The 26,416-nt window shown below is 41.3% G+C and overlaps 1 protein-coding gene across 1 annotated transcript in view; it reads left to right on the forward strand.

Annotated features, from left to right (window-relative positions):
• Nucleotides 1-26,416, forward strand: part of SFI1 (SFI1 centrin binding protein) — a 945,294-nt gene that overhangs the window by 844,657 nt on the left and 74,221 nt on the right. The window contains exon 13 of the mRNA XM_044068851.1: nt 24,966-25,077. Coding sequence (XP_043924786.1) covers nt 24,966-25,077 — 112 coding nt within the window. The remainder of the gene's footprint in view (nt 1-24,965; nt 25,078-26,416) is intronic.

Consider the following 26,416-nt stretch of genomic DNA (forward strand, 5'->3'; position numbering starts at 1 on the left):
GAGATTTCTGCCATGTTCAGCGAACATCATCTACTATAATAGCACATGGATAGCCTGAAAAAAAATTTGCTCCATCACACGCTGAAAGACTTCACTGGCAGAATTTATTCCAAATGGCATTTTCAGAAATCTGTATCTTTCAAATTGCATACTGAATGTGGTTAACAATGAAGATTTTCGGTCAAGCAAAATTTGCCAAAAGGAACTCTCAGCATCTAAGACAGAAAAAACAGTGGCATTTGTAATGAGGGCAGCAGCCTCTCTGACTGTGCACATTAAATGATGAGGTCTTTTTAATGCTTTGTTCAGATCTCTTGGATCAATACAAATTCTGATATCATCTGAGCTTTTCTTATGAGCTACTACCATGGAGGGTACCCATTCAGTAGGTTCTTCTACTAGAGAAATTACTCCTAGCTGCACCATTTTGTCTAGCTCGGCTTTGACTCTGCTCTGCATAGCTACTGGAACTTTCTGTGCTGGTCTAATAAGTGGGCTGACCTCTGGGTCTAACTTCATGGAGTACACAACTGGTAGTTTGCCTAGTTTGTCTGCAAAAATATCAGCATACTCAGAAAAAATAGTTTGGGTGAAATTTGAGCTGTTGTCATTCAGGCTTACATGGTGAACTTCTTTATTAAGTGAAAGAAGCAGTCCCATTTTCAAACTGTCGCTGAAGCCTAATAATGGCTGTACATGTATCTTGACTATGGAAAATTGCAAGTCATAACTGATCCCAGCAGAATAACACGAAAAAATTACTGAGTCTTCAGTTTGAATCTCTTCACCACCCTAAGCAACAAGCTTCGCACACTTTGTCAAATCAAGATGTTCTGCAGCTTTTACTCTAGCAAATGTTTCTGCTGACATACCATTGCACTTTGAGCCAGCATCTACTTTGAGCTCTGTGGGACTCCCATTAATCCAAACAGTACAAAAGATCTCATTCTTTGCCCACAAATCTACTCCATTGACTGTTTCACCAAGCACAGACACACCATCAACATAAAAAGTAGGCTTGCAACTTTCTAAGTGATTAACTTACCTCTTGGAATGCCCTTTCAATAAAAGAATGTACCTTATTTGATTTACAAAACCTTTTGAAATGATTCCACTTATTGCAAAAATGACACTGCTGACCAAAAACTAAGCACTTTTCTCTTTCGGGTTCTGATTTCCACCACAGTTACAACACTTGACATTGATGCTGGGTGGGGGCACATGTTTTGACTTTGCTGACTCACCCTTATGCTTCACTGAGCATGCCCTGGAATTTGCTGGAAAGAGTCGGGGGGGGGGTCCCCAGGAACTGTTACAAGACCTGCAGTAGCTGCCTTGTTCTTGGGCCTGTTTCTTTTAATCACATGTTGCATACTATTAACATGATCTTTGTCACTGTGCCTTCCACAGCTATTTTCATTTGTAAGCATACATGTGTGCTTTTCTGTAAGCTTGTATATCTGACAAATCTCAATGGCCTTATTTAACGTTAAATCACTGTCTCAAAGCAAAATCTTTCTCACTTTGTCATTATTAATACCACACACACAAGCCTGTCCTTTATCAACTCATCTCTCAATTCACAAAATCTGCACATTTTAGCCTTATTTCTCAAGTCACTTATATGTGCTGCAAAGGTTTCATCAGGCTTTTGATGCCTTGTGTAAAATAAGTGCCTTTCCATGTTAACATTCATTTGGGGGGTTATGCATTTCTCTACATTTACATTTTAAGCACTTTGGGTTTTCCCTTGTTTCAGCTCATACCACTGTATGGCAGTCTTCCCCCTCCCCTGCAAACACAGCAGGTGCATACACAAATGAATGCTGCCTGTCTTTCAATGGCCTTTGAGCCAGCTAAATTAAGCAGAATAAATGCTTTTGTATGTGTGTCTTTGTCACAAAAAGCCTGTATGAAAACATCGTATTCCTGCTCAAACACTGTCCAAATTTCTGCAGTATTGTTATCAAACACAAGTGGAGCGTGTCTGTGAAAACTTTCCGCCATGCCCACAGATTATAGTAAAAAACAATGCAAAATGACCCTTGTTCATAGGTAGGTACTAGGCTATTGGCCCAAGGGCCTACGTAAGCCTCGCCAACAAGGTTCCCTGGCTTACGCCACCCAAGAAAGTTATTTTCCTGAGCCACTGTTGAGCAGAGACACAGAAGTGATCCCCGGGGTGTATTTCCTATTTCCCATCCACTCATCAAGATCTTTCTTGAAGAGTGCTAATGAAGAACTTTGCTTGACATAGATGGGTAACCTGTTCCAGAGTATGGGAAGTCTCTGGGACAGGATTCTATCCCTCCAGCATGTCCTGTTTATTGTGGTGACAAGGTTTAGGTCCCTAGAGCGTGTAGCTCGGAGAGATTGGGATTTCTTTAGGTCTAGCATGTCCAACAGCTCTGTGTTTGACATAGCTTTATATGTTAGGCAGAGATCACCTCGGAGTAGGCATTATGCTACGGAGTAAAGCTGGAGTTTTTTGAGATGGTCAGTCTAGGGTATTTGTTTGAGGCCAGTAATCCTCTTTGTGAGGTCCTTCTGTGGCCTTTCCAGCTGCTGCAGATGTCTTGTGAGGTACATTCCAAAAGGGGCGTTGTAATCTATAATGGGTGTAATTAGTGTCGAGTAGAGGGGAACAATGACCTCTTTTTTCCTGGATGAGAACCCTTGTGTGATGAGGTGTGCCATGTAGAAGGACTTCCTGACTACTGTGGCGATGTGACTATCAAAAGAGAGACTACTGTCCACCTGGGTCCCAAGGTCTCTTATCACGCATTTGGTGTTAAGTAGATTGCTGCCTATGTGGTAGTTTATGGGTACAGAGTTTTTACCAAAGGGGATGACACTGCACTTTTTGGCACTGAATTTGAGGCCATGGCTCTGACACCAGGCATCTGTCTCAGCGAGGCCCTTCTGTAGGATGTCCACATCATTTGGGGACTTGACTATGGCTCCTAGTTTGCAGTCATCTGTGAACTTCATTAGCCAGAGGCCTTCTGTGTTAGCCTGCACTTCAGAGAAGTAGATACCAAACAGAAGAGGTCCCAGGACTGAACCCTGTGATACTCCACTTGTCACTGGTTTGAGGTCAGATTTGGAGTCTGCAACTTTTACAGTGTGGGTTCTGTCAGTGAGCCAGTTGGCAACCCATCTTGTGACATAGGGATTTATACCTAGTTTAGTAAGTTTAGCTATAATTCCAGAATGGGGGATGGTGTCGAAAGCCTTGGCGAGGTCAAGATAGGCTGTCTGAACCACCTTACCCTCATCTACGGCTTTGGTGACTGCTTCAAAGAAGTCGATCAGGTTCAGGAGGCATGATCTGCCTTTCACAAACCCGAACTGGGTGGGATTCAGAGTTTGGAGGTAACCGATGTCTTTGTTTATGTGTTCCATTATGTTAAGTTCCATGGCCACGCAGACCAGGTTCGTCAGGCTAATAGGGCGATAGTTCCCGGGATCAGTGGTGGATCCCCCTTTGTGGAGTGGGATAAATGTTGCTGTGCGCCATTCAATGGGCACAAAGCCTGATGCGAGGCTATTATTGAACATGGTGCTTAAGTGGGGAGCCAGTTCGTTCTGAAGTTTCTGTAAAACACAGCCTGGGCTGTTGTCCGGTCCCATGGATGCTGTGTTTTTGGCATAGTTGTGATTACAGTGACTCTGCATTCTTCCTGTATAGATATGGGCCCTTTGGGGGTTAAGGGGGTAAAGTTAGCACTGAACCTATCTGCTAGGATTTTGGCAATATCAGTTGGTTCTGTAATTTTTGTGCCATTGTGCTATAACTCAGAGCAGATCTGGGTGTTGCCATCGAGATTCTTGACATAGCTATAGAATGCTTTGTGGTTGCCCTTAGAATTAGTGGCGATTTTGTTTTCGTAGCTAGCTTTGGAGGATCTCATAAGGGATCTCAGCTTCTTACTGAGGCTGATCAGGGAACTTCTCCACTCATGGGACTCTCTTTTGCAACAGTTTCTTCCTTCTGTTGTACAGTTTGTTTATGGTAGGGGACCACCAGATTGGCTTCCTTTTTTTGAGGGATAGCACAATCCATGCACTCGTGTAAGTACTTATAGAGTGCATTTGTGTTGGATTCAGCAGTTGTAACTGTATTGTCCATCTGCATGGGTGTCATGAAGTTCACCACTTCTGTCTTAAGAAGCATGAAGTTGGCTTTGGAGAAATTTTTTACCGTGGTTTCCTTAATGAGGGGTGGGATGTGGATATCAAGGGTGATTAGCTTATGGTCGGATCAGACCAACAAGGAGTTGACTTCAGGTGTGGAACACCGATCACTCATGTGGGTAATGACTAGGTCTAGGATATTGTTGCCCCTGGTGGAGTTTATGAATTCTATAAAGCATTGAGCTAAGGAGTTGATACACAAGTAGTTTTCCCAGTTAATGGGGTAGTTGAAGTTGTAATTATGCATGAACATTCACTCACACCAGGTATTGGTAATAATATTCAAATGCACAATAAGCTTTTCAAAATACTGTACTCTGCGAAGTATGCTTTGAAAAACTGAACTTTGCAAAATATTCTTTGAAGTGACTGCACTTTGCAGTATAACTGCACTGTAAAACTGCACACACTTGCAAACACTTTGCACACTTCAGAGATTTGAAAAGCTTCTTAAAGGTATATCACACACACTGATCTACCAGGGGGACAAAAGTACTTCAAGTTAAACAACTTTGCAGTGATAAAAGTGAGAAAGCAGTGAAGATAGTATCTGCAGAGAATGTCTTGTATAAAAGGTCAAAGGCTTGTCACTAAACTCTGTTCTACGCATTGCTAAGAGTTGACCTGTGTCTGGTGTACAAGGCACCCTCTGACCTAATATAAATGGATTTACTGCACACCAGCAAGTCAAATGGAATCGGAAATATTCTGCCTAGGGATCCAGCCCTCTTCTGCAGAATCAAAAAAACGGTTTGAAGGGACAGGTATATCAAGCAGAGGATACAACTGCTCTGGAACAGACTCCCCATTCATGTAAAACAAAGCTCAGTCCTGTTCATGTTCAAGCGTAGCTTGGATTTCTGGATGACAAACAGATCATTTACCCCAGGACTGCCTCCTGTACTATTAGTGGACAGGAGCTCCTAAATGCTTTATCCCATGCACGGGTCCCTCTCAAGTTATCTGTAGCATGATCCCAGTTATTCTTATTAGGGGTAATAAATAAATCTGATGTTGTCATTTTCATTCATTCCTCGACTGAGTTCTGATCTGAGACTCTGATCCAACTCATCTGTTTCTACCAGATCATCAGATCCCAGAACTCTAGAGCTCCTCCCTTTACCCAAAATGCCCTGCCAACCTAACATACCTCAGATCTTGTTTGTCGCCATTAGATATCAGAAGTAGATTCCCAGCTCTCAACTGTTTTTTGAGTGATTATTGGATTTTTCCTTGTTCTTGTGTTGAGGTAACACAAAATTAAAACGAACTGTTAAAAACACAAAAAAACGAAGTACGAGGAGCAAACACCAAACCTACTTAAACAGATTTATTGTTGAGACAAATATCTTTCCTTCTTCAGACAAAATCCATTTTGAAATCAAGGCTATATTTATACCTTTCCTAATAACCTAATTGTGAACTTAATTACAATTAAGCATTTAAAGCAACATAACAACTTGCACTATAAAAGTGTGCTTTAAAAGTATGTATGTATAAACACACACTACGAACACAACAAACAGCCATATTTCTTATTATTATCTTCTTAATGCAATTTTTCTGGCAGATTAGAACTGCTGCACATCTTTTCCCTGGTCTTAATGAATACACATCTATTCTTTGTGTGTTAAAACAGATTGCATTAAGAAGATAATAAGAAGAAATATTATTTATACAAGTTTTTGTCAATATATGGCATTAGGATTTGTTTATTAAGTTAATAGTTTTATAGAGTAAGTTATTATTGTTTAAGATGTATGATATATATACGTTGAGGTAGGGCTGTTTGTTGTGTTCGTAGTGTGTGTTTATACATACATACTTTTAAAGCACACTTTTATAGTGCAAGTTGTTATAAATGTTATGTTGCTTTAAATGCTTAATTGTAATTAAGTTCACAGTTAGGTTATTAGGAAAGGTATAAATATAGCCTTGATTTCAAAATGGATTTTGTCTGAAGAAGGAAAGATATTTGTCTCAACAATAAATCTGTTTAAGTAGGTTTGGTGTTTGCTCCTTGTACTTCGTTTTTTGTGTTTTTAACAGTTCGTTTTAATTTTGTGTTAAGTGAGTGGTTAGTATGGCAAGCGAAGATGGAGCATCACCACAAAACTCTATGTTCTCACAAATCGAGCCGAATGGCGGATCTAGGATACTTAATTTTTCTAACAATGAGGAAGCGAATGCTGACGGTAATCTCACAACCCTTATTCAAGTGCTAATGGGTCGTGTCGAGCACTTGACTCAACGTCTTGAGCGTTTGGACAATAACGCAAGCGTTTTAAATCCAGGGAATGCTATTGTTACTAACAATATGTCATCTTCAGGTGCGGGACAACATAAAGGGACAATTCCTAAACAAAAAAGTGGAACTTTACATCAGCTTGCTCATTCCATCAACGATAACGTTAATGAGAGTTTTCCTGTACTCTCAGAGGTTATGGCTGGGCAAAGTACTGGGTCGCAGCAAGGAGGAACGGCGTCCCAAGGTAACCATTTATTAAATGTGGTAAATGATTCCGCACCAAGTATTTCAACGTTTCTCAACAATAATAATTTTTTTAAATTAGAAGTTACTGGATGTGTGTCGGTCCAACAGGAAGAGACTGTCAGTAACATTTCTTTGCTTATTAATGACTTTGACTGTAAATTATTTAGATGCAAAAAACTACAACTCGAAATCGCCTACCTGGAGGAATGCTTAGCTAAGAAAATTATACCTAAAGGGCTAAGGCAATGGCGATTTCCAGGTGGTTTAGTTGAAGGGTCGCAGTTTCATCAACAATTGCTTCTGTTGTTTGATAAACAAGGGTTCGAATTCATTGACTTGCTTATTGGACAGTATAAACATCAAGTGGATGAGTTAAAAAATGAGCTTGAACTACTTGAGCATTCTATTAAAAGTAACACTGACTTTATTAGGTATAAATACGATTATATTCGTATTTTTACCAGTATAGAGGCAACTATGGTCAAATTTTTGAAGAAGAAGAAGAAGAAAAAGATTACAAGGGACGTACAACAGTATGCCAAGAATAGTGCATACCCTCGTCCACCCCCTATTCCACAATTAATCACTGGGGGTAATAATACATCTACAACTATTGTCTTAGGCCACGATAATGATTTAGAGCAGGATCAGCCCGAAGAGGTGCGGGTTAATGTTGGAGATACTCAAAGCAATGATGCCCATTCTGGTCAACGTAATGTAAATGATGGGGTTAACCATATTAACATTAACAGTGCCAACAAGAAACAAAGTATTAATAGGGGCAATAATTCCGCCAGTTCAAATAATAAACAGGGTTTTCCCTAGGGACAGAATGGGCAACAAAGGAACTTGAGATCGAACAGGAACCAACCAAACTTGAGGAACAAACGCAACCAGAGGAGGAGATAACCTATAATCCAAACTATCCTGTTATTATTTCTAGTACAAAGGGTGACTTTAAGATCTATAATTACACTTGTTTTAATATTGATCAAGATCTAGTGGATTTTTTATTGAAAGGTCTCTCCTTTGTTCCTGACACACATTTTGACTTTGTAAAAACCATCATTGATTTAAAGTTATATGTACGTAAGTTGAACTTAAAAGTACTCTTAGGGGAAAGATCAACCCTTACTCGCTCTTTTAGGTTAGCTAGTTTGTTCAATCCACCTTTACATGACAATTTACGGGCCTTTGAGAAACTCTGTGAGATGGATTTAAGAGCATTAGCTAGTAACAAATTTAATTACAAACACAGCAATCTTAATATTACTACAGACCAGCGTGAATTTATTAAGGTGGTGTGTGAATGTAACATCAGGGTTATGAAACCCGATAAGGGTGGTGGACTGGTCTTTATGGACCAGGATGCATATGTGGCTAAAATGATTGAACATCTTAATACTGGATCTTATAAGCGGACAAGTATAAATGAAGTTAATATTGCATACCATAAGATTAAGGGTGTGCTGGAAGATCTTGTTTTGGAAAAGATTATAGATATTGACCTATACAGGTACTTGAACATTTCTGCCCCAAAATTAGCGGTACTTTTTGGCACACTGAAAATCCACAAGTCAGTAGATGACCCCCCCGTTCAGACCTATTGTGGATGGAAGGGGGTCAATAACAAATATATAGATAGTGTGCTCAAACCCCTTATTGAACGTGAAACACAGATCTGCAAGGATTTGTGGAGTTTCCTACATAATATTAACAGCATTCCTTACAATCCTAATTATTTATTTCTTACAATAGATGTAAAAGACTTGTATACAGTTATACTGCAAAATTTAGGATTGGAATGGATTAGGGATTTTTTGTTATTAAGGAAAGTTAGTGATAATGTTATTTATTTGTTTGAAACTTTATTAGAACTTGTATTGACCTACAACTTCCTAGTTTTTGATGGCAACATTTATTTGCAAACCTCAGGGGTTGCCATGGGTTCCCCATGTGGGGGTGCCTTTGCAAATTGTATCATGGCTTACTGGGAAGATACACTACTTTTTAATGAACCATTATTTAAAACTCATGTCGCCTGGTATACTAGATACCAGGACGACATGTTTCTACTATGGAAAGGTCCCTTGGAAGCTGTTCCAACATTTATTTCTAGAATTTCCGAGTTAACAGAATTCTTGGAATTTACTTATGAAGTTCAAGATTCTAAGATTAGTTTTCTTGACATCATGTTATATAAGGATAATCTTAATTCTAGATATAAAAGTGTTATATATAGGAAACCAACATACTCGAATGCTTTCTTGCATTACACCAGTTGTCATCCTCACCATCATAAAAAAGCTGTAATTAAGGGGCAGATGGTAAGAGCAGCTAGGATGACAACTGATGCAAGTGATTTCATTGAAGAATGCAACAATTTGTCTTCCATGTTCCTTAATAGGGGTTATCCTGATACCCTGATTGTTGAAGTTAGGTCTGAAGTCATTTACAAGCGTGAAACCGGTTATTTTAAACCGATTTTATTTAATCAAAGGGGAACACATACCAATGTGCCCGATAATTGTAGGATAGTAGCTACCAACGTGGATGCCTCAGAATTCAGAACCAGTTTTTTATGTACATTTAATTTGGATCATGCACTTATCAAGAACATTCTATACAAAAACTGGGCGTTAATTTTAGAGGACAAAGATTTATATACCCGGTTTGGGTCAAAACCTAAAATAACATATAGGCGAGGCATCAATTTGAAAACTCTTTTAGAAGTTAGTAGTTGTAATATCAATAAAAATAAAAAACGTTTAGGAATGACCAAATGTGGCGCTTGTCGCCAGTGCAGCCTTATTAATGTGGGTGTTAATGTTTCCATAAATAACATGACTTATAAAATCACTGGGCACTTTAACTGTGATACTAAATCAGTTGTTTATGTTGCTAACTGTCAAAAATGCGCAGCTTTCTATATTGATAAAACTGAGCGAAAGCTAAAACAGCGCATTTATGAGCACACACATATGCCATTTCTAAAAAAGATCTTACTAATGCTTTAGCACGGCACATCCTAGAACACTCTGACCATAACTTTAAATTTATGGTTTTGAAGCATGTTAATGACGATTTTAGAGCAGGACCTTGGCAAATATTCTTAGAAAGGGAAGAACTTTTCTGGCAGATTAGAACTGCTGCACATCTTTTCCCTGGTCTTAATGAATACACATCTATTCTTTGTGTGTTAAAACAGATTGCATTAAGAAGATAATAAGAAGAAATATTATTTATACAAGTTTTTGTCAATATATGGCATTAGGATTTGTTTATTAAGTTAATAGTTTTATAGAGTAAGTTATTATTGTTTATTATACCATGACCCCCCATTAATATTCCAAAACGTGCACGCTGATTGGCCAGCGTGCACGTTGTAAATCGACTTATACTAATGGAAAAGGTCCGTCGCCGGACTTTTTCCATTAGTATAAGTCTTTAAACATTGTCTCGCTATGTTAAAAGAGTTTAACATAGCGACACATTAAAAAGCAACGGAGACCTCCGTTGCTTTTTTGTCTCGCTATGTTAAACTCCTTTAACATAGCTTAACATTAGTAAAAAGCAACGGAGATCTTGCTTTCTCCATTGCTTTTTAAACCTGTCTGCTATGTTAAATGGGTTTAACATAAAATAAGCAACGGAGATCTCTGTTGCTTATTTTAAAGCTGTCTCGCTATGTTAACCCCATTTAACATAGCGAACAGCAAAAGCAACGGAGATCTTGCTTTCTCCATTGCTTTTGGCCACAGCTCTGATGTACTGGCGAGGCATGCAAGTACATCAGAACTGCCGCGATGCCAGACAGCTGCGAAGGGCAGCAAAGAGGCATTATACAATGCCATTATTTAAGAAAAGTAATTATTTCTTTTCTTAAATAATGTCATAGCGGTTGTCTTTGTTTGGTCCTCGACCAAACCACGCCAACCGTGGGTAAATAACACCCAGGAGTGGGTTATTGCTATAAGATGTATGATATATATACGTTGAGGTAGGGCTGTTTGTTGTGTTCGTAGTGTGTGTATATACATACATACTTTTAAAGCACACTTTTATAGTGCAAGCTGTTATAAATGTTATGTTGCTTTAAATGCTTATTTGTAATTAAGTTCATAATTAGGTTATTAGGAAAGGTATAAATATAGCCTTGATTTCCAAATGGATTTTGTCTGAAGAAGGAAAGATATTTGTCTCTCCGAAAGCGCTAACAATAAATCTGTTTAAGTAGGTTTGGTGTTTGCTCCTCGTACTTCGTTTTTTGTGTTCTTTTGTTGAGTTACCTAAATTTAGTATTTTGCCTTTCCTCTTTCCCTCTCATATTTTAGTGTTCTTAGCAATTCTTTCTTCCCCTTTTATTGTCAGTTACTGCTTTTGGTACTTTTCCTGTAACCATTGTTGGTATTCTTCTGTACTCTTTTGAGTACTTTTTCTACCATTGTTGGTAGCTTTCTTTCTCCCGTCTTCTTTCCTTTATGCAAAAAAATAAGTAAATAAATATTTTTCTGTGTATTAACAGCCTGTTTTTTTGTGTTCAGCTGCATATTTTTGTAGCAGTCCTAAGATGTTGTAAAAACCCTGTGGGTTTAAAAGGTGCATTTTCTGTGGGCATAATATCCCAAAATCTGATGTCCATGGGGAATGTGTATAATTTTTGGGTCCAGCACACCTCAATGTTAACTGTGACATTTGTTCTGGATTTAATGCTATGGCCATGTTTGAAGCAAAAACAAATTAATTCTGTGGGGTCTCTTGCCATGTACTACTTCCTCTTTGATGGCTGGGACTCCGTTCAAAAAAAGTCAGACAAATTAAAAGCCAACGCCCAAACTATAGACAAAAAGCCCCAGAAAATGTATCTAGCTTCGGCTCCCCCACACACACCCCTAGCCAAGATTCAGAAAAAGTTAGATTTGTCATTCTCAGATCTGACAACTCAAAGATCAAGGTCTCCATGAAGCCATACCCCACCACTTCCATCAGATCCTATTTCATCCAGGCTCCCCTCTCTGTTCCTAGAAGAGTTGCTTCAAAGGCATTTTAGGCCTTCTTCCACTATGTCTCTCTTCGGTCCTCCAGAAGCCATTCAGAAGCAGACATGGACAGGTTGATGAGAAAGTTCCTCAGAACACAGATACAGATGGGGATTCTCCTGGCTGCAACCCCTTCCGGGTTTGGAAGCCACGACCACCATCTGTCCATCTCCCCTCTGGTATCTCCTTCTCCGATCTGTCCTTTTGTTTTAGAGTCATTGGATTCAATATCCCTAGAGGTGGCTGCTTCGCACCCAAAGAATGTTTGTTCTTTGACTCCGATGGTCCCCCTGAGCTAACCAGTTCTGAGTGTTTTGGAGCTGAAGCATTGGAGCCAGATCTGGGGGCCTGGTGTCACTTTCAAAGCTTTCAGAACTGTCTTTTTCCCTCAGAGCTTCAGTGCTGGATAGCTTGAGCCCAACTCCCTCCTTGGGTGGAGCACTGATGGGGTTACTGGAGCTGATGATCCGAGAGATTCCATCTTTGGATCTGTCAATTTCTGTTTCTCCTAGGCGCTCAGCTTTCAAGGCTGTGGAGAGGGTTTTCTCTATGCCTAGAGAACAGACATCCTTGGCCCTTTGGATCAAACAACCCTGCCTCATACTGTTCTGTGTCCTGAGTCTCGACTATCTCTTTCACTGGGAGAGACAACCCAAGTAAGCCTCCAGCCAGTCCAGCAGCGTATTGTTTTCTCTTCTAATACTTCCTCACAACACTTCACTGAGGATGTTCCCCAAAATAGGAGATGCAAAAGGAGGTACTTATATCCCCCCAGGAATCTCTCACAGACAACACTGATTTTGATGAGGGGGAGGGGGTCCTCCAGTTCACCACCTGATGAAGTCTTCTTTGGAGATTTTTGAAACACAAAGGTGGATAGGCCGCTGATACCCCCTCCCAGGAGGAACTGGTATTCCTGGAGGCTTACAGGTCTGACCCATCTACTTCTTGGGTGACTCCCACTGGCCAAAGAGCTTGTTGATTTAATCTCTCAGCAGGAGTGGAAGGAGCTGGACACTGTTAAGCCAATACCTAAAAGACCAGGTAAAATACCTGCCCCTCAGAAGACCATGCGCACTGGTGCAAGGGAGTACCTGTTGATGTCATGGTTGTGGCTTCAGGTACAAGAAAGGAACTAGCAGAGCAGAGTTCTTCTGTCCATCCCTAAAATGGAAAATCTAGGACGTTGGACAGATTTGGGAAGCGTGTTTGTTTCTGTGGCCTTTGCTCGTAGGTCATTTAATTACATGGCGCACTTTACAAGACTGCAAAGAGATTTGCTCAAGGAGCTTACCAAATCTCTTTCTGGGTCCACGTCCTCCAAGGATAGAAACAGAATCTCCTGGCAGCTGGCCACCCTCCTCTCTATCTCAGATGCATCTGTGAGGTTGATCTCCCATGCTCCTGAAGGTACCTCACAGGTGGCAAGTTCAAGCATAGCCATCGGTACACATGCCTGGATGCACTTATGTGATTTTGCAGAACCATTTAAGTCTTCATTCGTCAGTGTGCCCTTTGACAGATCTTCTCTATTTGGCCTCAAGGTTAAGAACACCCTCTCCAGGTATGAACAAGAGGGAAAGACCCTGTCTGCCATGGGGATACATTTTTCTACCCCTCAAAGGCCTTTCTGTAGGAACCACTGAGGTGGCAAAAAGATGTGGTTTAAGAAGTCCCATGGTCATTTCCAGGATTCACATGGAAATAGTTCCCCCAGTGGCAGATGTGGGAAACTCAACTGGTAGATGCCATCCTCATGACAGAGGTGGTCCACAGAACCAGGGATCTAGAGATTCTTTCTCAGATAAGCCGTATTAGCACTTATGAAGGGAGGCCTGACTCTCCTACTCTAGAGGCAGTTGGGGGTCATTTATCCTTGCACCAAAGAGCCTGGGTGTCTAACTCAAAAGATTTGTGGGTGCAGAGGATTATATTCAGTGGTTATACCATACCATTTTCCCTTGCCCCTCCCACAGTTCAGAAGAAAATCCATGATGATGTCCTTCTATTCATATATTGCAGTATTCATAACATGTGGGAGTCCACCGCAGGCTGCACTGAACGTCCAGCCAGTATACAAAAGTCTGAAGTTACTGTAAGGTACAAGCGATATCACACATAGGATCCTCTCCAACATTGGTCATAAAGTGCTGTTGGGTATATAGCAGACATCAGCATGTACCATCTTCAGACCTTTTCTGCTGCCAGTCTGAATGTCTTCTCCAGTCGTTTGCTCATCAGAGAAGGTGCAGATTCTGACTCAGATAACTGCCCCACTAGGATTTTTTCTTAATTTTTTTTTGTGCTACTGTTGTTTGCTGAAGTTACGTGTCATCTAGGAAAGGCAAGTGTCTATGTGGAAGGCAAATTCCACACAAGGATACACACGAGCTGTGTCTTTTTTGCTTAGGCCCTAATCACAACAATACCTCCTGTGCTATTTGCAAGGACTTGTCTCAAAGACCCTGCGTAATCATCTCGCTTCTCAATTTATATGTAGAGAGCCAACGTCTTAAGCGTTTAGCTCACAGTGCTGTGGAAAGTGCTTTGGGCCCTTCAGGGGAGCCTGTTCTCAAGAAGGCCAATAAGTCTAGGCTGAAGTTTTCTGCTGCTCCTCCAGTTCTGGAAGTTTCTCCCAAGGCTGATATTGGCCTGGAGACCTGTTCAGGTGTGGCTGGTGATTCTTCCATGGGTACTGTTGTGGAAGTCACAAAGGATCCAGCTAGCATGTCCTTGACCGATATGCAGATGTCCACTTCGGATGATGAAGGATCACAGGCTCGTCTCTGAAGGCCCTAATTGCATTCCTCAAATCCTAGTTCGCGAGGAGGTCCCGAGCAATATTACTGAATGCAAGCCAACTTTGAGTCCCTCGTCCTTTCACCATACAGATGCTCCACTTAAGAAGCAGCAGAAGACTAAGCACTCTTCTCCTCCCCATCAGGAACAATCCTCTGATTGGCAAGCCTTTTCGCAAGGACTGTTTAACGCCTTTATGACCCATAGGCAACCCACAGGGGTTTATCTTCCTTCCTCCTTCCCCTTCTCCATTTTCTCCTCAAAAAAGGATCAGAATTGAGGATTCCTCTGATGGGGATGATTCTTCTGAGGATGAGTCTCAGGCATATACTACCAAGATATCCTCTCCACTGGGATATGCTTTCCCAGAGGAGGAATTACATAGAACTGATTCTCCAGGGGAAGATATTGTCTTTGGAAAGACCATTGTGAAAATGAGAGAATTCTTCTAGTGGGACTGCTCTCGGTTTCAGACGTATAAAAAAGATGTTTGAACTTTTACAGATGGATTCCCAAGCCCTATCTCCAGTACTTCCTGTGCTTCCAGCCTTCTTGGAAACTTTCTCCTTTGCTTCTAAGTGTCCAGATTCACAACCTCCCACCTCTAAGAGGCCAGTCATGTTCTACAAAGTGCCAGAGGATTGCAAGCTTTTAAGCGCCCTTCTGCAGATCCTGCTACAGTATCAGTGGCTGCAGATAGGCCCTCTAAACTTTTGCCTTCTACCTCCATCCTCCCCTCGGAGAAGGAGAGCAAAGTACTGGAAAAGTTAGGGGGAAAAGTATATACTTTGGCCACTCTGGTCTTTAGGGTCATAAACTACCAGACTCTCATGGTCAGATATTCCTTAGCCATCCTTTCTCAGGCCTGTAAGCTCATTTCTGACCTTCCAGACTCTAACACAAAGCCCCAGCTTGCTACGATTTTAGGTTCCTCTGCCCAAGTGACATGTTATTCCATTAAATGCAGCTATGATACAGTGGAAGCATCTGCCAGAGCTGCTGCATCTGGCTCTGTCCTTCGGAGGTACTCTTGGCTGAGACTCCAGCCATTACCAGATGATATCAAAGCTAAATTTATGGATGCTGCACTGGATTCCAAGGCCTTGTTTGGGTCTGCAGCTGCAAACCTTTGCAAGTCTTTGCAAGAAAAGTGCAAGGAACTCCAAGATCTTAAACATGTTTTTGTGTCACCGGTTTCAAAATTTCAAAGGAACTATCCTTTGAAGTCTCCATTTTTAAGGAAGTTATCCAGGCCTCCTTCCTCTGAGTCAAAAAGGTACTAGAAAGCCTTATTCTGCCATGTCTTCCACTTCACCTGCTGCTCAGAAACAGCCCTTTTCGAGCAAGCCAGGTAGTCTGTGACTACCAACCAATTTGCAGTCAGATCCCTTTATCCTTGTGTCTTTCCCAGTCCCTTCCTACTTCAAAACAGATCACCCAAGATCCCTGCATCCTTTCTGTTATCCTCACAGGATACTTCATGGTTTGGAAGACTCCTCCTACCTTCAGAGGTATCCCTCAACCTCCAAAAGATCAGTTGATTTTCTTCCCTCAGGTGATTTACACCTTGCTTTCTCAGGGTACCATTCGAAAGGTTCCACCTGCCCAAACAGGAAAGGGTTTCTTCTCAAGAATGTTCCTAGTACCAATGTTTTTAGTCCCTTTAGACTTATTTACATACAAGTCAAGCATAATTTTAATAAACAGAGAAGTTGTGGATCATAATTAATAAAGAGCTGAAGGATTTTTATTTGGGAAGGGAAGACTGCAAGAGTCAAGTGTGATAATCTTATTCTTCCAACAGAACAGGGCAGATTGAGATTACCCTATTTGAAGGGGTATTTCAGAACAACACAGTTAAGGCTCCTATACATAGCACAAGCAGAAAACTATAACTCAAAATTAAAAGAGATGATGAAGAAACTGGGAAGTACATGTAACAGGGAAAGACTGGGATTTTGGATGCAAACCTTTAAGGAGAACAACAGCAACTATACAGAATATTATATTCATAAAGTAGCAGAAGGTATTCTAAGAACTAAGCAAGTATGGGAATGGAGAAAGGAAATTCTGCAGATAAGGGTGAGTACAGGTAGGGGTACAGACAATAGGCAAGAGGGGGTGGGAGTATATTGGAGAAAACTGAGAAAGGAATCAAGGTGTTGTGAGCAAATAACTAGAGAGGGAAAGGTAATAGACTGGGAAGATGCCAAGAATTTATTTGTACTGCAGGCTAGAGATTGCTTTCCATATCAAGAATTGATATCAGAGTATAGGCAAAGAGAAAGAAATGGGGGAGGGGGGTCGTAAACGAAAGACCAGCACTGGTGGAGTTCTTAGCAGAATCTAGAACAGAAGTTGCCATCAAGAAAGGAATAATTAGTAGAGCATATAAAATATTGCATAAGTATAAGAATCAATCAGAAAAGGTTAGGAATAATTGGAAAGAGAGATTGGATAAGCAATTCACAAAGAAACAATGTGGGATATATAGATATATATATATATATATATATATATATATATATATATATATATAGATATATCTCTCCCAAATATGCAACAAAATCTAGAAGATTTAGGATCTTTGCCTGGAGTGTTTACATAGATATTTTTATACCCCTAGCAGGCTTCAAAGAATCTTTCCTCAGGTAGACAGCAAATATTGGAAATGTGATGGGGAAGAAAGAGGTAACTGGGAACATATTTTCTGGGAGTGTAATGAGTTGGCTGACTTTAAAGATTCTCTGCAGACTGCTCTGTTGGAGATGCTGGGTGAGCAAACTGGAGTGACTAGGGAAATGATTTTTTTTAGCTGTGATACAGAATTGGAATTGCCTAGACATAGTAAGGCCTTGCCTAGCCTAATTATACGGCTGCAAAAAAAAAAATGCCTAGAAAATGAAAATCAAAGTCTAAACCAACTTTAATAGACGCAACAAAGATAAAACAACTGGAACTGAGGTCTTTAGAAAAGGGTAGGAGTAAATTACAGAGAAAAAAATGGGAAATGTGGGACCACTACATGCAGAGGAGGAACAATGCTTAAAAGAAGAAAAGATTTGAATGAGCTATGTAATGGTTGACTGACGATGACTGGGTATATTAAAAGTGATGTATAATATTTGCAGCTACAGTTGTGTTGGTATGGTTTGTAAGGTATAATGTTTGCAACTCAGATTGTGCCGTTATGATTTACTTTCATTTATATAAATGTAAGCTTGTCTATGCCACATGTTATAGTTTAATAGGTAACAAAAAAAAAAAAAGAATATTCCTAGTACCCAGAAAGGATGGTTCTTGGAGAACCATCCTAGGTCTGTCCCATCTAAACACCTTTTTAAATGCTTTCCTTAAACACTCTGCTTCCCGTCATTCTTCCTCAGGCCTTCATGGTGTCGCCGGACGTCTTAGACGCCTATCTTCACATCCCTGTTCATCCTCTTTACAGGAAATTTTTACACTTTGCTATTGCTTCTTTACAGTTTTAATTTACTGCCTTGTCTTTTGGTCTATTTACATCCCCAAGGGCCTTCACAAAATGCTTAGCTCCTGTCATTGCCTTTTGCAGGCTGAGGGGTATTCAGATTTTTTCTTACCTGAACAATCACCTGCTCCAGGCTTATTTCCCAGATATTCTTCTTCAAAATCTTCACTTTATGGTGTCTCTTCTGGAAAGACTAGGATTCACTATAAATTTCCAAAAATCCTCTCGTTTCTTCACAGGACCATGTCTTCCTAGGATGCAAAATTCAGTCAGACAATATAATGGCTTCCTTACCTCCTCATAAATTCTTGTTTCTAACCACTTACTTTCAAACTATCATTCCAGTCCAATTCCTGACAGCCAGGGAGCTCCTCCATTTGCTGAGATTCATGGCATCCACTATTCCCATGTTACCCCTGGCCAAACTTTACATGAGGAAACTCCAGTGGTATCTCAGCTGAATGCAGCATGCCCACCCACTAGACTTTGTGATCCCTCTCCTTCCCTGCAGCTGAATGCACCATGCTCACTCACTAGTCTTTGTGATCCCTCTCCTTCCCTGCAGCTGAATGCAGCAGGCTCACCCACTAGACTTTGGGATCCCTCTCCTTCCCTGCAGCTAAATGCAGCATGCCCACCCACTAGACTTTGTGATCCCTCTCCTTCCCTGCAGCTGAATGCAGCATGCTCACCCACTAGCTTTGTGATCCCTCTCCTTCCCTGCAGCTGAATGCAGCATGCCCACCCACTAGACTTTGTGATCCATCTCCTTCCCTGCAGCTGAATGCAGCATGCTCACCCACTAGACTTTGTGATCCCTCTCCTTCCCTGCAGCTGAATGCAGCATGCCCACCCACTAGACTTTGTGATCCCTCTCCTTCCCTGCAGCTGAATGCAGCATGCTCACCCACTAGACTTTGGGATCCCTCTCCTTCCCTGCAGCTGAATGCAGCATGCTCACCCACTAGCTTTGTGATCCCTCTCCTTCCCTGCAGCTGAATGCAGCATGCCCATTCACTAGACTTTGGGATCCCTCTCCTTCCCTGCTTGAGGAAATAGCTGGAGTGGTGGATTTAATAGGTTTCCATGAATCCAGGGCTTCCACTGCAACCTCCTCCCCATCTCAGGAGTTGTTCACTGATGCCTTGGATGTGAGATGGGGACACCTTTTGCCTCTTGGAAGGTTCAGGGTGTGTGGTCTCCTTCCCAAATGAAGCAACACATAAATATAAAAGAGATGAGAGCTTTTATTTTTGCCCTGCAAACCTTTTATCCTCTCTTGCAACCAGGTCCCTTAAAGTGGTTCACAGACAGCATCACTGTACTTTTGTGCAGGCTGGCTCTCAAGGCTTGGGAGTCGGCAGTTCAATATCATCTAACCCTTCAGGTGGTTTACATACCTTCGTCAGAATGTTGTGGCAGACACTTTGACCAGGTCCATGACTCAGTCCCATGAATGGATGTTGCACAGGGATATGTTTCTGTGTTTCTGGACATTCTCCACTGGTGGGGTACTCCTCAAGTACATCTGTTTGCTTCCCCTATGAACAAACAACTTCCAATGTTTTGTGCCAAAGTTCCCAACCCTTAGACATGGAAGATGGATGCCCTGTCCTTCTGTTGGAAGGGGATTTTTCTCTATGCATTCTCCCTTTCCCCCTCCTTCAGAAAGTTCTGTTAAAAATTCAACAGGACCAACCAGAAATCTTGCTGGTGACTCGCTTTTGGCTATGACAACATTGGTTCCCCTTTCTTCTGCATTTAGCCAAGGGCAAGCATCACAAATTACCTCATAGGGTGGATCTACTCACACAGGACAAGGGCTGCCTAATATACCCACAAATGTCAACCCTTCAGATGACACTGTGGGTGACATAGTTTTGATCCCTTTCAGACTCTTATTTTCTAAGCTCTGCAGGAGGCCAGAAAACCTAATACTAGGAAATCCTACATTTCCAGTGGAAGACGTTTTCCATCTGGTGTCTTTCCAAAAACCTACCACCATTATCTGTGGATATTCCGGTAGTTTTGTCTTATCTGTGTGAAGTACTGAAGACTGGATTATTATACTCTTCAGTAGAAGCTCACCTCTCAGCCATTTCTGCCTGTCTGCCTATGACCCCTTCTTTGGCTTCAAGGTTGGAAGTCAGACTTTTCTTGAAAGGTGTCCTTCCTATCAGACCACCAAGCAAACCAGTTCCTCCCCTTTGGGATTTAAACTTTGTTTTAAAAAAACTTACATTACCTCCCTTTGAGCCAGCAGTTTCAGCTTACCTTCAGCATTGCACTTGGAAGACGGTGCTTCTTTTGGCTATTACTTCAGCCAAAAGGGTTTCAGAACTTCAGGCCCTTATGACCTCTTCTCCTTTTACTGTGTTCCACAAGGATAGTGTTTCCCTACACACTGACCCTTTTTTCATGCCCAAAGTGGTGAATGAGTTGTCATTTAATCAGTCCATTAACCTGCCCACTTTTTCCCTCTCCACAATCTTCTAGTGAGAGGATCTTGCACTTCTTAGATGTGCATAGACAACTCAGGTTTTATTTGGATAAAAACCAAACACTTTAGGAAATCTCTCCATCTCTCCATTTCCTGTCATCATAGGGCTGTGGGCAGACCTGTTTCCAAGCAAACAATCTCCTCCTGGATTTCTAGGGCTATTTCCTTTTGTTATGTGGCTCATGGGAAAACCCTTGCATCTACAGTTAAGGCTCATTCCACTATGGCTGTGTCTTCTTCAGGTGCTTTTTCAAGGTCTTTATACTTCCTTTATCTTAGAAGCAGCCACTTGGTCTTCTATCCATACCTTCACAAAACACTACAAGTTGGATGCTGTATCTAGATCTAGAGCTGACTTTGCCAGGGCTACTCTTCAGTGGTTTGTAGAGAATGCTACTTCACCTCCTGCCATTCTATCCTCTGCATGAGTTTTGGTATTCTTCCTCATGTTATGAATACTGCAACATATGAATCGAAGGACATATAATAGTTGTGTAAAATCTTACCATAACCACAGATGTCCTTTTGTATATGTTGCAGTATTCTATCCCCCCCCCCCCGATGTTGCTTCCTGCATGTGTGTTTCACAGGTTCACAGATTAGTACTAGGCTAACTGCCCTTGTGGGCCATTTTAAGCCTAGCCAGTTACCCCATGTCAGAATCAAACCCTGCAACTTGTGTCTGTAAGGTAACCACCTAAATCATTATGCCAACCTCCCATCAGTTCACCTGGGGCTGGTGTTGTTCCTGGGGCATTCAGTTCTGAGGATGTTATGTGATGACGTCTGCTACATACCCAGTGACACTTTATGACCGATGTTGGATGGGATCCTGTGTGTGACATCGCACATACCTTACAGTAGCTTTAGACTTTTGAATACTGGCTGGGCATTCGGGGCAGCTTGCGGTGGACTCCCTCATACTATGAATACTGCAACATATAGAAGAGAAGGACATCTGTGGTTATGGTAAGATTTTACACAACTATTCCTTCCACGTAGTCAGAGGGAAGCAGCATTGTTAGAAATAAAAAAGCTGCTAGAAAAGAGTCATTCGGGAGGTTCTTCCCAGACCAGAGAGAGAGTCTGTAACTATTCAGGATTCTTCTTAGTGCCAAAAAAGACAGGGAAGTTGAGACCAATTCTGGATATCAGTAAGTTAAATCAATTTGTTCAGTATACAAAGTTTCGGATGGTCACGGTTCAGTCCATTTTGCCTCTCTTGCAACAGGACAATTGGATATGCTCGACAGATCTCATTACCAATTCAGAGCACTGCCCTTTGGTCTCACCACAGCCCCCAGGGTGTTCATCAAATGCTTAGCGGTGGTAGCAACCCACTTGAGACTGCTACGATTCCAGGTGTTTCCATATCTAGACAACTGGCTCCTTACTTGCCCCAACTAGGTATCCACTGCTACAGGCAAGGGACTTCTTGCTTCAACTGTGTTCTCATCTGGGAATAACAGTCAATTACAGCAAGTCTCAACTCACCCCAACACAGAGTCTAGAGTTCATAGATCAAATAGCCTCAATTCCTCCACTCGAATAAGCATTCTGCAGTCTCAAGCCAAGAAAGTGATCCAAAATTCATCTCTTCCAGCCTGACTGATACTACAGGCTTTGGGTTCCATGGCAGCAGCTGTCATCCTTGTTCTGTTGGCCAGATTTCATATGAGAATCCTACAGTGGACCCTGTTGACTCAGTGGTCCATTCTCCTTGTCAGTCAAGATCACTTAGGCGTGCAAAAGATATCTTCTGTGGTGAGTTCATTCAAACCAGCTACATGAAGGCTGTCCCTTTGTTCTTTCCCTGTTCCCAAGGCCATGGTGGTCAGTGGGCAGTTTCTTTCCAAGGCCATGGTGACCACAGATGTCTCCAAGCCCGGGTTGGGGGAACTTCTTGGGAAGGACAGTCCAAGGTACGTGGTCCCCTGAAGAGGCCAATATGCACATCAGTATCCTGGAGATGAGAGCTGTCCTCCTAGCATTGCTGGCCTTTCAAGACACTCTCCCATCCAAGACATTTTGTGATACAGACGGACAGTATGTTGGTAGTCTGATACAGCAACAGTCAAGGGAAATGGATCTTACCCTCTTTGTCAAGGAGCTATGTTTCTTCTAATTGCTTTTTAATAGCAATGCACATTCTGGGGAAATCCAACATGATTGCAGAAAAACTAAGTAGGTCCATTCTGGTACTATATAAGTGGTCTGTCAACATCAATGTGACTGAGAAAATTTTCCGTCAGTGGAGCCAGCCATGCTGCAATCTGTTTGCTTCTCCCCTCTCAAAGTGGTGTTTTTCCTTTCCCCCTCCATGGAGTCACCAATTGGCCCTCCAGTCTTCTGTATGCTTTTCCACCCTTACCACTAATTCCCAAATTTCTTCTGAAAGCAAGTTCGGTTGAAGAGCACAGTTATCGTCATTGCACCCTTTTGCCCTCATCAGATTTGGTTTTCATCCCTCTGGCCTCATCTTCTACATCCACCCTGGATTCTGGCTCCATCTCCAGACCTACTGTCTCACCCAACAAGCATAACACACCCGGACATAACAGACCTCAAACTGACCGCATGGTTTCTCCATTTCCACGAATTGCTAGACAGGCCAAGCTGTCCTCTCAGTCATTCATATTTTGCGGTTTACCCATAAGGCTTCTACTAGAAAGACTTAGAAGAGTAAATGGAAAAGGTTTGTCTTCTCAGCCCTTATTAAGGATTTGGACCCCTTTTCAACATCGGTACCAACAATCCTGGAATTTCTAGTTTCAGTCTTTAACGAAGGAGCTAGTTTTTCAACTATTAAGAGTTCAGTTGGCTGCCACTTCTAATGCTTACATAGGCGACAATGACTCGGGAAATAGGAAATACACCCCAGGGATCACTTCTGTGTCTTTGCTCGACAGTGGCACAGGAAAATAACTTTATTGGGTGGCGTAAGTCAGGGAACCTTCTTGGCTAGGCTTACGTAGGCCCTTGGGCCGATAGCCTAGTACCTACCTATGAACCTATGTTGTAAATTATGCAAGGCCTTTCTCAAGTGAGCTTTTTTTACTCAGACCTCCATTAAAAGATCTTGCATTCCCTTGGGATTTAAATATAATGCTTTAGCCCTGTAATCAGTCTCCCTTTGAACCTTCAGCCAAAGCTAACTTAAAATTTTTATCTTGGAAAACCATTTTTCTGGTGGCTATTACGTCAGCTAGAAGGGTATCTGAATTCCGAGTCAAATATTAACCAGTTCATTAATCTCTCAGGTTTTTTTTCCCCAAATTTTTCAAAGGAGAGTACATGTTAAATCTGTTGGATGTGCATGGCTAACTATATTTCTACCTTTATAGATATACCGGAGCACTGTGGCAGTTCCTTCAGCTTTTTGGTCCAGAGCATCTTTAGATGATATTTTTGCAGCTTGAGCTAATCCCAGCACTTTCATTGCTTGTTACAAATTAGATTTGATTTCTACGAACAGAACAGCATTTGGCTCTGCAGTGCTCCGGTATATCCTTTCTTAGGGGTCTCCCAAGGTTACAGTAGTTGTGGACTCTGTCCCATTAGTTGAGGAATGAATGAAAATGACATCAGATTAAAAAGTTATGTACTTACCATAATGTTCCATCTATGCTGTCTATTTTCATTCTTCCTCAACTTCCTGTCCACCTGCCCTCTCTTTTTTTCTTCTGGAGAGACCTAAGAGTTGTATAGGAGCCACTATTCCTTTTTTGAGCTCCAGCTTCCTTTTCTCTTCTGCCTCTGGTATTTCTATTATAGATTGTCCCTTTATATCTAGGGGCAACAAACTCAATCTGAGGAGCATTAGATTAGTGGGGCATTATGGGTAGAGGGAGCTCAAGAGTTCTAGGATTCAGTGATCTGGTAGAAGTGTCCAAGTCAGATCTGAGTCTCGGATCTGAATCCATCAGTTAAGGAAGAATGAAAATGGACAACACAGATGGAACGTTATGGTGAGTACATAACTTATCAACCATAGGATGGGTAAGGCCAGTCTAACACCAAATTGGATAAGTTAATTTGAGAGCCAAAAGGGAAACTGTCTAGGCTTAAAATGGCCTACAAGTGCAGGTAACCTAATACTTACCTATGAACCTGTGGGTAACCAAGCTGGCATCTTGTTTTTCAAGGGTAACCTACACAAATGTAAATTAATAAATGATACAAGTTGATTGACAGAGCACATGGGGGGGGTCTAATTGGTGCATATAACAAGTACTATAAGGACTGCAGCTAAGGAAAAAGCATAATTTTTCCCTTTCACATGGATTTTTCCCCATTTTAGGAAACTGGCTGTAGTCATTAGAAACCAGTAAGGAAAGAAAAACCTGAGCATCTTTTGTTTGCATGTTTAACTGTTTGTTATGCATATCATTTCTGCAGCTAAAGCACATGACACTGTTGTTACAAATTTATGATGTGCTATACTTCCAGGTCTTGGCGTAAGCAGGCAAGCATCCTTCGTGCATGGCTCGAGAGTAGAGTTGCTGATGCAGAGCAATGTGATACTGTAGAGGAGGGACTAACCAAAGAAGAATTACAGCAGGTAAAGGGAATGTCTCTTTTTAAATGGGCTAGTATTTACTTCCAAAAGTTATTCTTTTAAACTGTGAATTTGTTGTGTCCATCAATATGTGTTTTTATTGCTTTGTTTTCACTTAAGTACAAAGTTTGGAAGAGCTCAAGTTGTTAATGGCTGTTGAAAAAAAGCAGGTGTGCTTACGTAGTCTTAACTGGTTACTTATGATTGAACTGAGTGAATGACTTGCTTCTTTATAATTAGATTTCAGGGAATCTAGAAGGGCCTTTTCTGCAGAAATGGATGAAATAGATATGCAGTAAATGCTTTTTTCAATAAGAATGTTGAGTATAATGCATGTGAAGCAGGGCACATCATCTTCTTGGGGGTGAGCTTTTTTGTAGGGGTGTTCTAGCTCTTATAGCAGTGTCGCTTGACCCTACCACTTTCAGTCTGTTCCTAGTGTTATCAACCTGGAAACTCCATAAGAAACCGCTTTCTCTCAGTTCTTTATTCCTTCTGTCATAGTAAGCATAGGAGCACAGAAGTGAACTAGTTTTTTGGCAATTTTTAATGAAATAATTTTGGCAGAATTGTTGGAATTAAACTAGTCATGGAAGAATTTGAGCTCCTTTTTTAAATCAGGCTCATATGGGCAGAAAATTGCACACTCTGCCTATATATTATGTGCGTATACTGTTTGGGCAAGGACTAGATGCCCAAAGCTTATGTAAATTACAGATAGTTTAATGGTACAACTCTGGCATGTTGTTAGGTTTTAGATTTATTGAAAGAAATAAAATAAGGAGTCAGTGTGTTTCTTTTCCTGGGAATCGTCACTACTAAACCAAGGGAGAAACCACAGGGAGATCCTGTGGTAGGCCTGTTAAGGGACATTTTTATTTTCAGAGTATAGATTTGCCCCCCTTCTTTGATGGGCTGCTTGACAGAAAGGAAGATTAGGATGAATTTTGCACCCAATCCTCTATACCTTTTTCTCCTTAACTACAGGAGAATAACTTCCATAATATTTTCAGTGGTGGGGAATCCTATGAAGAACCTTTAGGATATATAAGGATCTGTTGCAGTTAGACCAGCTGCTTTCATGGTTGTGTCATGTGGAAGAAGTCAGATATTTAAATTACTAGCTGTTCATGTGTTTATACTACACTAACAACCACCAGGGTCTTTACAAGCCAAGCTGTGCAACCCAATCCAGTTTTGTCTCAGAGTTCTTTGGATGCTTATAGGATGGGGTATGTTTGTGAAGAGGTAGCTAAGGGTTATATGTGGGTATGTTTGTTAGGGATTCATTTACTTAATGTCAGCCTGTGTCCATCAGATACATGGAGGCCAGATCAGGGGT

This window comes from Protopterus annectens, chromosome 4.part0 (genome assembly GCF_019279795.1).
Source record: "Protopterus annectens isolate FY-2018-M chromosome 4.part0, PAN1.0, whole genome shotgun sequence".
Lineage (NCBI taxonomy): Eukaryota > Metazoa > Chordata > Ceratodontiformes > Protopteridae > Protopterus > Protopterus annectens.